At 31.4% G+C, this 12656-nt stretch overlaps 4 protein-coding genes across 5 annotated transcripts; 2 read left to right on the top strand and 2 right to left on the bottom strand.

The window, feature by feature from the left end:
- Nucleotide 1: 1 nt before the first annotated feature.
- Nucleotides 2-3299, bottom strand: Dppiii (dipeptidyl peptidase 3). Of its 2 annotated transcripts, XM_076377618.1 has the most exons (4): nucleotides 3170-3299; nucleotides 2289-2586; nucleotides 468-2211; nucleotides 2-397 (listed from the first exon to the last, which is right to left on the bottom strand). In XM_076377618.1, exons 2-4 carry the CDS (start codon nucleotides 2562-2564, stop codon nucleotides 246-248), a joined length of 2172 nt encoding a protein of 723 aa, XP_076233733.1. In that variant the 5' UTR covers nucleotides 2565-2586; nucleotides 3170-3299; the 3' UTR covers nucleotides 2-245. The 2 variants fall into 2 exon arrangements, with proteins under 2 accessions (XP_076233733.1, XP_076233731.1); XM_076377616.1 differs by lacking the exon at nucleotides 3170-3299 and having other exon boundaries at nucleotides 2289-2719.
- Nucleotides 3292-5255, bottom strand: LOC143178782 (DNA repair protein RAD51 homolog 1). Its single transcript, XM_076377622.1, has 2 exons — nucleotides 4899-5255; nucleotides 3292-4781 (listed from the first exon to the last, which is right to left on the bottom strand). Exons 1-2 carry the CDS (start codon nucleotides 4986-4988, stop codon nucleotides 3846-3848), a joined length of 1026 nt encoding a protein of 341 aa, XP_076233737.1. The 5' UTR covers nucleotides 4989-5255; the 3' UTR covers nucleotides 3292-3845.
- Nucleotides 4955-12522, top strand: LOC143178783 (N-acylneuraminate-9-phosphatase). Its single transcript, XM_076377623.1, has 4 exons — nucleotides 4955-5075; nucleotides 5546-5936; nucleotides 10916-11399; nucleotides 11485-12522. The coding sequence occupies exons 2-4, from the start codon at nucleotides 5811-5813 to the stop codon at nucleotides 11670-11672; spliced, it is 798 nt and encodes a 265-aa protein (XP_076233738.1). The 5' UTR covers nucleotides 4955-5075; nucleotides 5546-5810; the 3' UTR covers nucleotides 11673-12522.
- Neurochondrin (neurochondrin) lies at nucleotides 6744-10274 on the top strand. Its single transcript, XM_076377615.1, has one exon. The coding sequence runs from the start codon at nucleotides 7512-7514 to the stop codon at nucleotides 9747-9749; it is 2238 nt and encodes a 745-aa protein (XP_076233730.1). The 5' UTR covers nucleotides 6744-7511; the 3' UTR covers nucleotides 9750-10274.
- Nucleotides 12523-12656: the final 134 nt, after the last annotated feature.

Genomic DNA, 12656 nt, shown 5'->3' with positions numbered 1-12656 from the left:
TTTCAAAAATTGATTATATATTTTTTAACAAATTTTATTACACTTATTTTAATTATTTAGTATCACTGTAATACTAGATTCTGTTTAATTTAAAAAATATGTATTACAAAGTACAAATTACAAAACACCAGAAAAACAGTAACTAAATTTGCAAAGTATATGTATGGTGCTTATATACACTCATACACACATCTCATAGTACAAAATTTGAAAAATAAAAATGCATAGCATCGTTGATATTCAAGTTAATTATTGTCAAGGGGAAAATATTGTTTATCTTTTTCCCAAAGTTCAATGAGGGTTTCTGAAATATTCACAGAAGGAAATCTTTCCATCCAAGATTGGATAAATCCAGCAAAATTTGGTTCATAGTTTTTTAGTTGTACTTCATTGTCACCTATTTTTATAATAATTGAATTAGTATTTTGAATTTTGTGATAAATAAAAATAATAATGTAAATACAAACCATTTACAAACGTGTTTGCTTGGATGAATATTTTTCGGGGTTCTTTATATGCCAAAATTATGTTTCTCCACTGAGCCCATGGTTGTGACCCAGTCTCAGGTACTTCGCTATATCTATCATACATTTTCTTGGCTGCTTCAATGTTGCCTGTGCTTTTATAGATTTGTAATTTAGTTAAAAAGTCACCAATTGTCTTCTTACCAACTGTCAGAATTTTAGATCTATCTACAGTTAATAATAAATTTTTTCCAGGCTCAGATTCAATCACATTAACAAAATTATCTTCAGCTTCCATACAAACTCTAAGTAAAACATATCTTGCTTGGGAATGAGCTTGTAGCCATTTCTTAGAAGATGGTTCATAAAATTCTAAAGCTTTCGCGCAACCAGTCCACAACAAAGATAACCAATTCACATATATTATATCATCTGCTTTAGAATCTTCATGCCCAAATATCTTCAATATATCTTTCTCTAGAGACAAATATAGTCCAACTGCTTCTGCTCTACATTCCTCATACGAAGATCCCATTGAACCAAATTTCGAATCATATGTTTCACCCGGCAAGAAGAATTTATTTACTACTTCCCCAGTTAGAGGATCCTTTGTTTGTCCCTTATTAAAGTTATACGAATCAGGTCCTAACTGTCTTAACAGTTTACCTGTGCCATGACCAAGAAGTTCATGCAAACCTACTTGCACTTCAAAACTAGAAACTCTATATGTATTCATTAGCTTTTGATCTTCTTCAGATAAAAATGGCAATACATCTACTTTCATATTTGCAGGAATCACATTGCCCAAAGAAACATTCTTGAATCCCTCTGATTCCCTAATTTCATCATAATTTGGTATATTTATACCTGCAGGGATACCAGATCCAGAGAATGTCAGAACATCTAAAGAAGTAAAATCAGGCCTTAAGAATGTATCTTTTTCAAACTCCTGACCCCATGGAAGTTTCGGTATATATTTTTCTGCATTACTTACTAATGTAGCAAATTTTTTTGACATTTCTTTATTTACCATTGCTACAAATCCTTCAAACTCTCCTCTTTGTCCAGCTGGATCTCTGTAAGTCTCAATAAAACCAATATATGTTTCAATAACTGGTCCTTTATCTTTAATCCAAAAACGGGAACCATCTTTATGATCTTGTAACAATCCTGTATTGAAATGATCTATATATTTGTTCAACATTTTTTTTTCAGTCTCATTTGCAGCATAGTTTATTGCATTTGTTAGACTATCGACAACTGATGTCAGAAGTTTACTATAATCTCCTCTTGTAATTTTAAATTTAGCATTTTCAAAGACTTCTTCTGACAAAGTAATATTAGGATCACTGTCAGTTTTAACAGAAGCTAATCTAATTTCATACTGATACATATTATCTTTATTCACTGTTTTGAAACATCTTGAATTAAAAAGCTCCAATCCTTTCTCTTGCATAAATTTATTAACCAAATCTGCATCTTTTTGTGTGCAATTTGCAGAAAAATAAGTTGTCACGCCTTTATCACCTAATCCCAAAGATTTAAATTTTCCATTTATAGAATACATTACATCATGAATTTTATTCCAAATATCTCCAACCTCTTTAGAATTACTTTTATAAGCCTTTGAAACTTTCACTATAGTTTCAAATTTATCTTTAGGCAAATTAGGTATTATTTTACTATCGCCAAAAGATTTATAATTACCAGCATTTGCTAATATTCCACAAGTATATACTAAAAATGCCTAAAAACAATAAATTACGTTAAAAGATAATTAGTTATGCCTATTTAAATTAAATTAAATCATTATCATTTTCTCACCGTAAAATCATTTTCACTAACACCAACATCAAAAGCTGACTTTTTTAATTCATCTATTGTTTCACTTATAAAAATTTTATGTAAAAGTGCAAATATTAATGGTGATTCAGATGAAGTTTGCACAAATACAATAAGACCACCATTCCATGCAGCTTGACTTAAATAATGCGCATATAATTTTTCATTCGTCGTTAAAGCGTTAAATGCAGTTTCACATTCTAAAACAATCACCGGTTGATTGTTTGGTAGAGTGAATAAAGAAGTGTCGTCACTCATCTTTGTGGATAGATGCCTTACACTAGAATGCAAAATCGTATTTTGTAATTCACTATATTCGCTATATAAAATACTGATTTTTTATATTTTACAGATGTGAATGAATGCACTTATTTTTAAATAAATAGCGTTACAAAATTTGTTCGAGGTTAACGCAGCTTATGAACACGTCAGCAAATAAGTGAGATTAGGATGCTACATGTATATACACATATATTATATGCACATGAATGTTTGTTTATATAGTTACATAAATTATATATAACACATAACCAACCATAAACTTAAATTTGTCCTCAAATACTTAATTTTTTTATTTGCCAGTAAAATTGATTCAATACGAGTTTTTTTAGAATATACACCGTAGGAAAAAGGTCGTAAAAAATGTTGGAATGATTTTTTAGAAACGACTATTTGTCGACAGGAAGTTCGAGCATATAAATTAAACATTGTATTTTCCAACCAATAAGAATAATTATATGTTTTAAATAGTCACGCAAACAATCTAATACTTGTTTATAATTGAAGAGACATCTTTCCTACGATATTTCGAATGTGATTGTTCGACGAAATGTAGCAATATGATATCAAAATTTCCTAGATACCTTAGTTATTAGACCAGTTAAAAGTTGAATTTTTACCACATGAACGCGAGGAGAGCAAAACTGACTGAGATTACAATTTGTTAGCTCATATTATATGCATAAACGTTGATTTCACATATCTTATCTTCAGTTTTATCAACTTTTACCATGTTGGTATTTGCCATAATCGACCCAATTTAAAAATATATTGTTGCAAGCACCGAAGAATAAGAACTCGAATTAGCGGAGTCGTTTGACAGTTGTTAAAGTGTCAGCACGAATAGATATGAATCACTGAGCGAAACGTTATATTATTGTAAATAGTATTATATAATAGAAAACTTAATGTTTAGAATGTGGACGCGATGGTCGCGAGTAGTCGCTGGCGACTCCTCAAAACTGTAATAATATATTCTTTTGTAAACAAAATTTAATTACTGCTTAGAAATGTCTAACGCAGTTAAAAAGATAAAAGTATTTTTAAATATTTTATTCTTCATAATTTATGTATAAACTCTTTTATTTGTTATATATATATTATTTTACAATTTTTGTTCTCCTTTATCTTTTTATTCAAACTTTAAAGTATTAAAATAAATTCCACCTGAGTCAAATTTGAGTTGAAAATAAAAAAGTGTTTTGGAAGGCCCATGTTTATTTACAAAGATATTAATACTAATAACAGATAAATACTATATTATTCTTTAACATCACCAATTCCATCAGCATTTATAGCAAACATTGCCTCACTTTCAGGCAGACATGGTGAATCATAAATTTTACATATTCTAGTTTCTCCTCTACCTTTACGTAAATATAGTCTTGTAGTACTTGAATGAGCTATAATGTGTCCACCAATTGGTTTTTTCGGATCTCCTCCAAACATACTTGCTGCTCCATCAACCTGTGCCACAACTTGATTGGTGATAATAACAGCAACACCATGTTCATCAGCTATTCTAAGTAACATTCTTAAAAATCTTCCTAAATGTGTTTGTCTGGCTTGTAGTTCCCCTCTTCCAGTATAATCTGTTCTGTATAAACTAGTTGCACTATCTACTATCACTAACGCATATCTAGATTCTGTCATCATAGCACTGGCTTGAATTAATAATTGAGTCTGATGATCTGTATTATAAGCTCTGGCACAAGCTACATTATCCAAGACAGAATCTCCTGCAATTTTATATCTCTCTGCAACAGAGATTAGTCTTTCAGGTCTAAAGGTTCCCTCAGTGTCAATGTAAAGGCATTTTCCTTCTGCACCACCCATGTCTATAGGTAATTGACAATTAACTGCAAGTGTATGACATAACTGAGTCTTTCCTGTCCTAAATTCTCCGAAAATTTCTGTGATAGAACCAGTTTCTATGCCACCCCCTAATAATCTATCTAGTTCAGTAGAACCAGTAGTTACGAAAACAATATTTGAGCGAATTTGGTAAATTTCAGTAGCACTTTTAAAGCCCATGACAACCAATTTTGAGGCTTCTTGCAAAATTTTGTCTGCTTTAGCTTCACTAATACCTTTGATAGCTACTAAAATCTTCTTGGGAGTGTAAGCCACAGATTCTACGGTATAGTAACCAGCTTCTTCCAATTTTTTTATATCTCCTGCTGTTATACCATTTCTCTAAATAAACAAGAACATATTTAATAGTTCGTTTGATCATTAATGACAACGTGTTTAGTAAACAATGTTTCAAACACGCATTTCAAATAATGCAAACAGGTTAAAAAATTGACTTACTTCAAGAGTTTTTATTAATTTTGCCTGTGGAATATATTCTTCCAATTCTACGTCAGCCTGGAGGCTGGCTGTGGTCGCTGTAGCTGTCATTTTTCAATATAACGTTGCTTCTGTACAATAATTAACGAATGCAACAAGCGGAATCAATCGCAGTTCCGAGCAAGTGTTGAATTCAAAGTAAGTTTTGCGCCAAAATACTTATGACAACACAACGACGAAACAATTTCTAGTCATATTATTTTTATCATTATTTCAATTTTACGTATGTGTTTTAAACACAGTACGAATCCACTCATGTCGTATTTTTATTCATTTGAAAACTTTTGCTACCTCTAATATATTCAAAATGTAGAATGAATATGCGACCAATGGGACACTATATAACCGAAATGTTTTGTCTTCCTAATATACTGATGATATCATTGAATAAGTTTAAAATTTAACAAAAATTTTTTACATTTTTTCTTAAGAAATTATAATCCAATATATAAATAAAATAACATATTCGATTAGTAATCGTTATGTATTGTCACGGTACTGTAAATATAAATAAAAATGTTCAATTCTTTAGAAAGCTCTATCGGTAACGGAAAAATATTTTCGAATGATTAAAAAAATTAGATCTCGTATTTATCGACAATCAATAGTCTGCAGTTGTATCAAAGATGTCTCTTCACTCGATGGTTCGAGAGAAGGAAATGAAGGAAGAAAAAAAGATCAGGAACGAAGGGTATTAGGTCGAGACAAGACGGATTCGGTCCGTTGTGACGTCTGACCATCGAGATAATTGCATATCCCTTCCTAAAGTGATCTCAGAAGGGGAGCTGTTCTATGAACATCACATGTTTTTATGCGCGATTCAACGCTGAAACATCATTGGGTTAACTACACGACAGCCGTTTCACCTTTCTAATGACAATGGCGACTTTCCATAAGAAGCACTTTCGCTCGTGTAACGGAACCGTAAGCGCCGTGTTTTTCGATTTGGACAACACGCTCATCGAGACTAGGAAGGCCGACAATCAGGCATGTCGAAAGGTACGCAAATATACATTTGAAAAATAATATCGTCCATATAAACGGTCAGTATCGGGCAGGATATACCAGTAAGATATATATGTATATAGTATGTATATGTATTTTTCCTGGAGAATGCGCGAGAAACGAATCTTGGAATTTATTGTCGACGAAAGATATAAAAGGTCACTTCTGTCAATAACAAGTCGTTAACTGGCTTACATAAATATTCATGTTTTTTTTGTGTCTCGAAAAAGTTTTCTGGTGATTACGTTCACGTCTACTCTTTCCTGCTAACGGTTGTACATATGTATATGAAGTTCGGACGAAAATAGAAGCCTCTGTGTAATATGAGCCGACTCCCTGATATAGAGGTATAGAGCTTTCACTCTGGCACGGTTATTTTTGACCTATCCTACTGGTACTGTCCAGACGCTTAACATAACGTAGAAAAAGCGTACAAGCACGTTACTGAAGGTTTTCACGATCCTGAGATACCAATCGAATGTAGTGATGCCAGAATCGTGGGACGTGGGACAAACGCTTACCCCCACTATGATCTATCTTCATCCCCTACTTTGCTTTTATCACGCTGCATATACGCATATTCTACTTTTACCTGTGCGCTCTGTCTCATGTTTTTTGTCAATAATTCATATTACGCTTTTTTTAAATTATTCATTAATTTCACTTTCTAACTTCTTTAGTAGAACGGAGATTCATAAATTAACCCTTTCGTAACTAGTGGCTCTCACTTATTTTTTCTGTTGTCGTACCTAAAATGACTTTGGAAATTTAGTTAACGAAAAAAATAAGATGGTGAAAAAAAAATGATCGGTCACGAAAGGGTTACAGGCAAAAATAGACCGCGCACATAGAGAAGAGTAGGGTATGCTTGCACGCAATTCGATGAAAGCAGAATAGGGGAAGACGGTGAGCGGAAGTGGGGGTGAGCTGTTTGTTCACATCCCATAATTTTGGCATCGCCTGAATGTACTTACTGTGTGTCTACAGTCTACACTCTACGCTTAAAAAACTCGCGCGCAGTAGATTACAAGACGAGGATTATAATAATAGTGAGATTTTTTTGAAAAAGCTTACACATAAAGCAATATTTTATCATGAAATATTTAAAAAATGTATTGTTGTGACAATTTTCAACATAATTTTTTTGAAATAAGGTTTAATATCGATAATTAACCTATACCGCACATTACGTTTCTATAGTATAAAGGAGAAGGAATCGTTAACCTTACTTTGTGAAGAGTCTGTTGGGTAGTAGACTACTCACGTTTGTGGAATAACGTTTGTGTTGGTACAACTTTATTTTTGTCCTGCTAAGTGAGTGTGTCAAAGGGCAAGGCTAGTTCCAAGAGGTTCGTTCTGGGAGTACTGCCAGTTGGCTTTTAGCTGTGTCATGAGAAAGATGCGATCCTTTGTATAATCTTGTTAAATGCTTCATTAATACCTACCATTAATCATCTGTGAATTTCTTTAAACAATTACGCTACATAAACGAAGCAAAATTGCAATACCTTTTAGGAAATATAAAAGGGGTATATAATCTTATAAATTGTAAGAAAACAAATTGCAAAAATGAGTCTTCCAGAAGGTGTAAAGAAGTGTGTAGCCATTCTGAAGGCTGTTGAAAGTGATTCAGAAAAATTTGCTGCTCTGTTTATGGTTACAAAATTAGTGGACAGTAAAGACTGTACACCAGAAGTGAAAAAAATATTGTTTGAAGCTATTGGTGCAAAGTTCATGAAAAAATTATTGTCTACTCAAACAGTGCCTATGGATTGCCCTCCACAAGTATACAAATCTGTAGCATTATCTATACTTTCTGCATTTTGTGGAGAATCAGAATTAGCTTCTCATCCTGATATGATTGCACATGTACCTGCATTACTCAACATTATTTCTCAAGTTGATGAAGATGCAGCTGATGACATGTTAATTATTGTTAGTGAAGCATATACATGTCTACAAAATATTGCACAATATCCTCCAGGGCAAAAAGCTCTATTAGAACAGAAAGCAGTTACTAAAATGTGTGATATTTATTCAGAAAAAAGTTTTCAAACAGACCAAGCTTTAAATATTCTAGTTACATTAGTTGGAACATACGGTCCAGAAGCCTGGGATGAAGATACAGCACCTTTTCATGCTATTATAAATAAAATTGCATTAGACTTTGAGACAGATCACACAGAAAGGAAATTTGAATTGTGCACAATTTTACAAGCTTTATTAATGTCTTGTAGAAGAGATGCTATTAGTGTAACTGCTAAAGAAGAGTCATGGCCTCTCAGTATTCATAAAGCCCTCTCTGATATTTTTGGACCAAAAATAGGTAAAAAACAACGTGACCCAGCACTGAAGCTTGCTTCTGTAATGATGGATCTGCTGGGTGCAGAATGGGCTTTATTAGATAAAGAAAAACCTAAAGTATTTTTCTTGTTGTTAATTCTGTTAGCTTCTATAGAAGTAAGAATGCAATTGGAAGGAACACAACTTAAAACTGTTATGGCAAATGCAGATTTAGTTACATCTTGCTTTACTATTCTTGAAATTTCTATTATGTATATTACCACTGACCAATTAGACTTAGAAGAAAAAGAAAAACAGTCACTGTACACAGCCTTAAAAGGAGCTTTTGCTGCAGTGATAAGTTTAATTACAGCAGTTTCTAAAATGAAAAACTTAACAGATATTAAACAACGACTATTTATCTGCGCTGCAGTGAGAGTATTAGCAGCATGGCTTGCTCAAGAAACAAAAGCCATGCGTCCTCAAGTGTATGCAATTTTGCCTTACATTCTTACAGTAGCCAATGATACCTTTTATGCTCATAGAAACAGAAAATTAGCAGAGAAAGCTAAAGCAAATGCTAAAGCTAAAGGGGATGAAGACACATCATCTAAAGAACCAATCATTCAAGATCCATTAAGTGAAATTGATATTTTGAGATTATTATTACCTGCTTTATGTTACTTAGCTGTAGACGAAAATGCACGAAAAATTTTACTGCAACATAAACAAGAAGAAGTCTTATTTGAATGTTTGTCTTATCACTGGACAATTGTTCATTATAAAAAGCCACCAGTCCCAAAAGCAGAAAGACTGAAAGCATTGAAAGAAGCAGAAAAAGGAGAAGATATTGAACTCCATTTATCAGAAGCAATGAAAGATTCAAGAACAGCTATGGTTTCTGTTTGCAACGTTTTAATGAATATTACTGTATTGGAGCCAAAATTAGTAGAGGAGTCACCAATATTTGTTTCCTTATTGAAATTTTGCTTTAATAATCTTCCAGAACTTAAACAAATACCAGAAAATTTAGTGCTCCATGGTCATTTAGCAGTTTTGGGTTTGTTATTATTAAAGCAACAAGCTAAACTTGTTAAGAAAAATGACTTTTCTATATGCAGATATATTCAAGCTACTATAAGATTTTTATGGGATGCATATATAATTGATGAAAGTAATGATCCAACTGAACTTGTTGTTTCAATGCCATACAAAGAACACTGGATGGAAATTATGGAGCTGTGGTTTCTTGGAATGCAAACAATGGCTGGGGTTTTGCAAGTAGTACCTTGGCTTTCTCAATTTGCTCTTGAATCAGGTTGGGCTGAAGATATTATTGAAACTCTTAAAAAAGTTAAAATAGGCAGTTTACAACCAAATGTAAAATCTGCTTTTGAAGATCTCTTATGTCACTTAGTTAAAGCAGATCAAAGTGTTGCTAATGTTTTGAAGAAATGTGGAGCTTTAACTGTGTGCAGAAATCATCGTATGATGGAACTTGGAAAAAACCTTTTCGGAGATTAAGAACAATTTGGAAAGCATTTATTAAAACCTTTTTATTTGTATTGTCTCAGACAAAACAGTTAGAATTAATATTTTGATTGAAAAAAAAGCAATTAAGAAATTTCATATGATATTCTTTGAAATGCTAATTTGTTTACATGTACTTCTAAGCATTGAAGATTGGTTTCCTAAAATAGCACATGTATTTTAGTAATATGTCGTTTTCTCCACAGTTTTGTAAAACTGTACATAGACTCTAGGAGTAAATTTAGGCGGCAATCATATCTGGAAATAGTCTTTTTGGCAAGCTAAAGAGTTGATAAATGTTTAAATATTCTCTAAACTAACCAGTTTGCAAAGTTTAAATATTCAAATGTGCATCTTTAGATTTTATACCAAATGATAGATTGCTAAAAGTTTTTGTAAATTTGACATGTTTACAATTGATGTAGTTTGAAAATGTATATATTTTAAGAAATGTTTATGTATAAGTAATGATTTTGTAAAATATGATTTTCTTTATTAATTAAACTGTTTTTTAAAGTATTTTCTCTTTTAAATTACTACCCACCTGAAATGAAAATTGTTATAAATGAAATTACTGAATTGTATCAGGATTATTTATATCATTACATATAGCTTGTGGCATAAAATTTGCAATAATGTAAGTGTTAACATCGAAGAACCCATTTCATTAGGGCTTTTAGATTTGAAATAGTATAAGTTTGTTGTTGGCACAACTGATTTTGTTGTGATTACAGCAACGACCGTGGGTGCCACTTCGAGTGTCCACTAATTGGCTCGAGTATTTCAATGAATCAATGCATTTTCTAGGTAATCATCAAAAAATGAATTAAGTGACCTAAACTCCTAACTGATCGTTTGTATCCTTTTTTCCCAAAACCTTGGTTAAGACATTAGAATCCACATTCAATACATATTACTCTATTGTTTGTGATATACGTAATTGTATTAATCACTTTTGATGTATGATATTAATATGTATAAAACAATTGCTCTCAAAAACTGAAGTACATGAGTGTGTAATTTATTGAATGTGGAGATCAATTTCATTCTCCTTTAGTATGCATAATTTTGTATTTTGTTCATAATTCTTATAACATTGCTTCACTTATGCTACCAAATGGAAATATTTCTAATAGTTAGTATTCTATATTTATCTGCAGTTGGCTGAGGAAATAACACAAGAATATGACATTCCTGAAGATATATCTACCAATATTACTACAACATATTTGAAATTATTTAGAAAGTGTCCTGATAATGTCACTTACACTTTGGATGTTTGGCGTACAACATTATGGAATAAAGCACTAGGAGATCAATATTCATATTTAGCAAAAAGCATTTATGAACGATGGTTGTATCTAAGATACTATTATTTGGCACTGGCACCAGGTGTAATTGCTATGCTTCAACATTTGAGGATAAAGTACCTCCTAGGTTTGATTACAAATGGTCCTTCTAATGCACAATGGGAAAAAATACACAAACTTTCGCTTGAACAATATTTTGATGTCATCTTAGTATCTGGAGATTTACCATGGGAAAAGCCAGAAAGAGAAATATTCCGAAAAGCATGTCGCATTTTGAACATTAAACCAGATAGTTGTATGATGGTTGGTGACAAACTGGAAACTGATATTTTGGGTACTACATGTAACAATTAAAGATTTTAAATTATCATTGTAAAAATTTGACATACATAGTTTAAGATATTACTTCTTATGTATAGGTGGAATAAAAGCAGGTTTAAGAGGCACAGTTTGGATTCCAACAGTGGATAAACCACATTTGTTAGAAGACGATCCACGGCCAGATTTTACTATAAGCCATGTAACGGATATCTTAAGTATTTTAAATAGAGGTCCTGCTGCTCCAGAACTTGAAGATTCCTCTTCAAATGCATCAGACGGTAGCTGATGACGAAACAAAGAAATTCCATTTTTAGAATATGAGATAAAATTTTTGTTATGGTATGTGTTTCCTCACAGTTAACTGTATAATAATTAATGATAAATGTAGTAACATGTAATATTTTTTACATGTTATAAAAAATAACTCAGAGACAATTTTAGAAAAGTTCCGATTATGATATTAATGCAAAAGATTTAAATTATGTATTGCAAGGTAACAGAAGAGAATAACTCTTCTATTTAGTACATAGTTCATATGCATTCGCTCCAAAATATCTCTCTGTTGCTGTTTTCTCATAATTAAGAACTGCAGCTCTTAATTTTTATAGTGTTTTATCTGAGCTTAAAACTCCAGTTCTCTAGAAAAAACTAATGAATTTTTTATTTTGCCTTTTTTTTTAAATATTTACTATTACTTGATTCGTTTTTTAAATAATCTATTATTTTTACAATTAGAATTTAAAAAAGCATGATTTTATAAATCATGTATATTATAAGAAAAACTCAATTTATGTACAAAGTGCACGAGCACATCTATTGTAGTGATAAAAACAGAATGCGGTAATAATGAAAGATATCTATTTTAATTTCATAGTATATGTATACTTCTGTGTAATGTATCATGTATACACTGAATATGATAGTTTCTGTACATTTGTTTGATCGTAATTGTAACTGTATTGTACAAATGTATAAACATACATTTATAATTATACTGTACACGTAAATAATATATATTGTTTCAAAGTTAGCGTATATATTGTAATTATACGTGTAAATCTAAAAATATTTATTTTTTCACTTTATATTTTATCTTTGTTAATAATATAGTATAAAATTAAAGAATGAATAATGTAGAAAGAATGACAAAATCTATTACTGTTAATAAACAGATCCAACAAATTAATGAAATTTCTAAACGAACTTCCCTGTTGTAAAAAAAATGTTCATTATATCTTAATTTTTTTCTAAGACATTCTTTTTGGAAAGT

Source organism: Calliopsis andreniformis, chromosome 5, assembly GCF_051401765.1.
Source record: "Calliopsis andreniformis isolate RMS-2024a chromosome 5, iyCalAndr_principal, whole genome shotgun sequence".
Taxonomy (NCBI): Eukaryota; Metazoa; Arthropoda; class Insecta; order Hymenoptera; family Andrenidae; genus Calliopsis; species Calliopsis andreniformis.
Note: the sequence above shows the minus strand (reverse complement) of the source record. Positions and strands in the feature narration are given on the sequence as shown.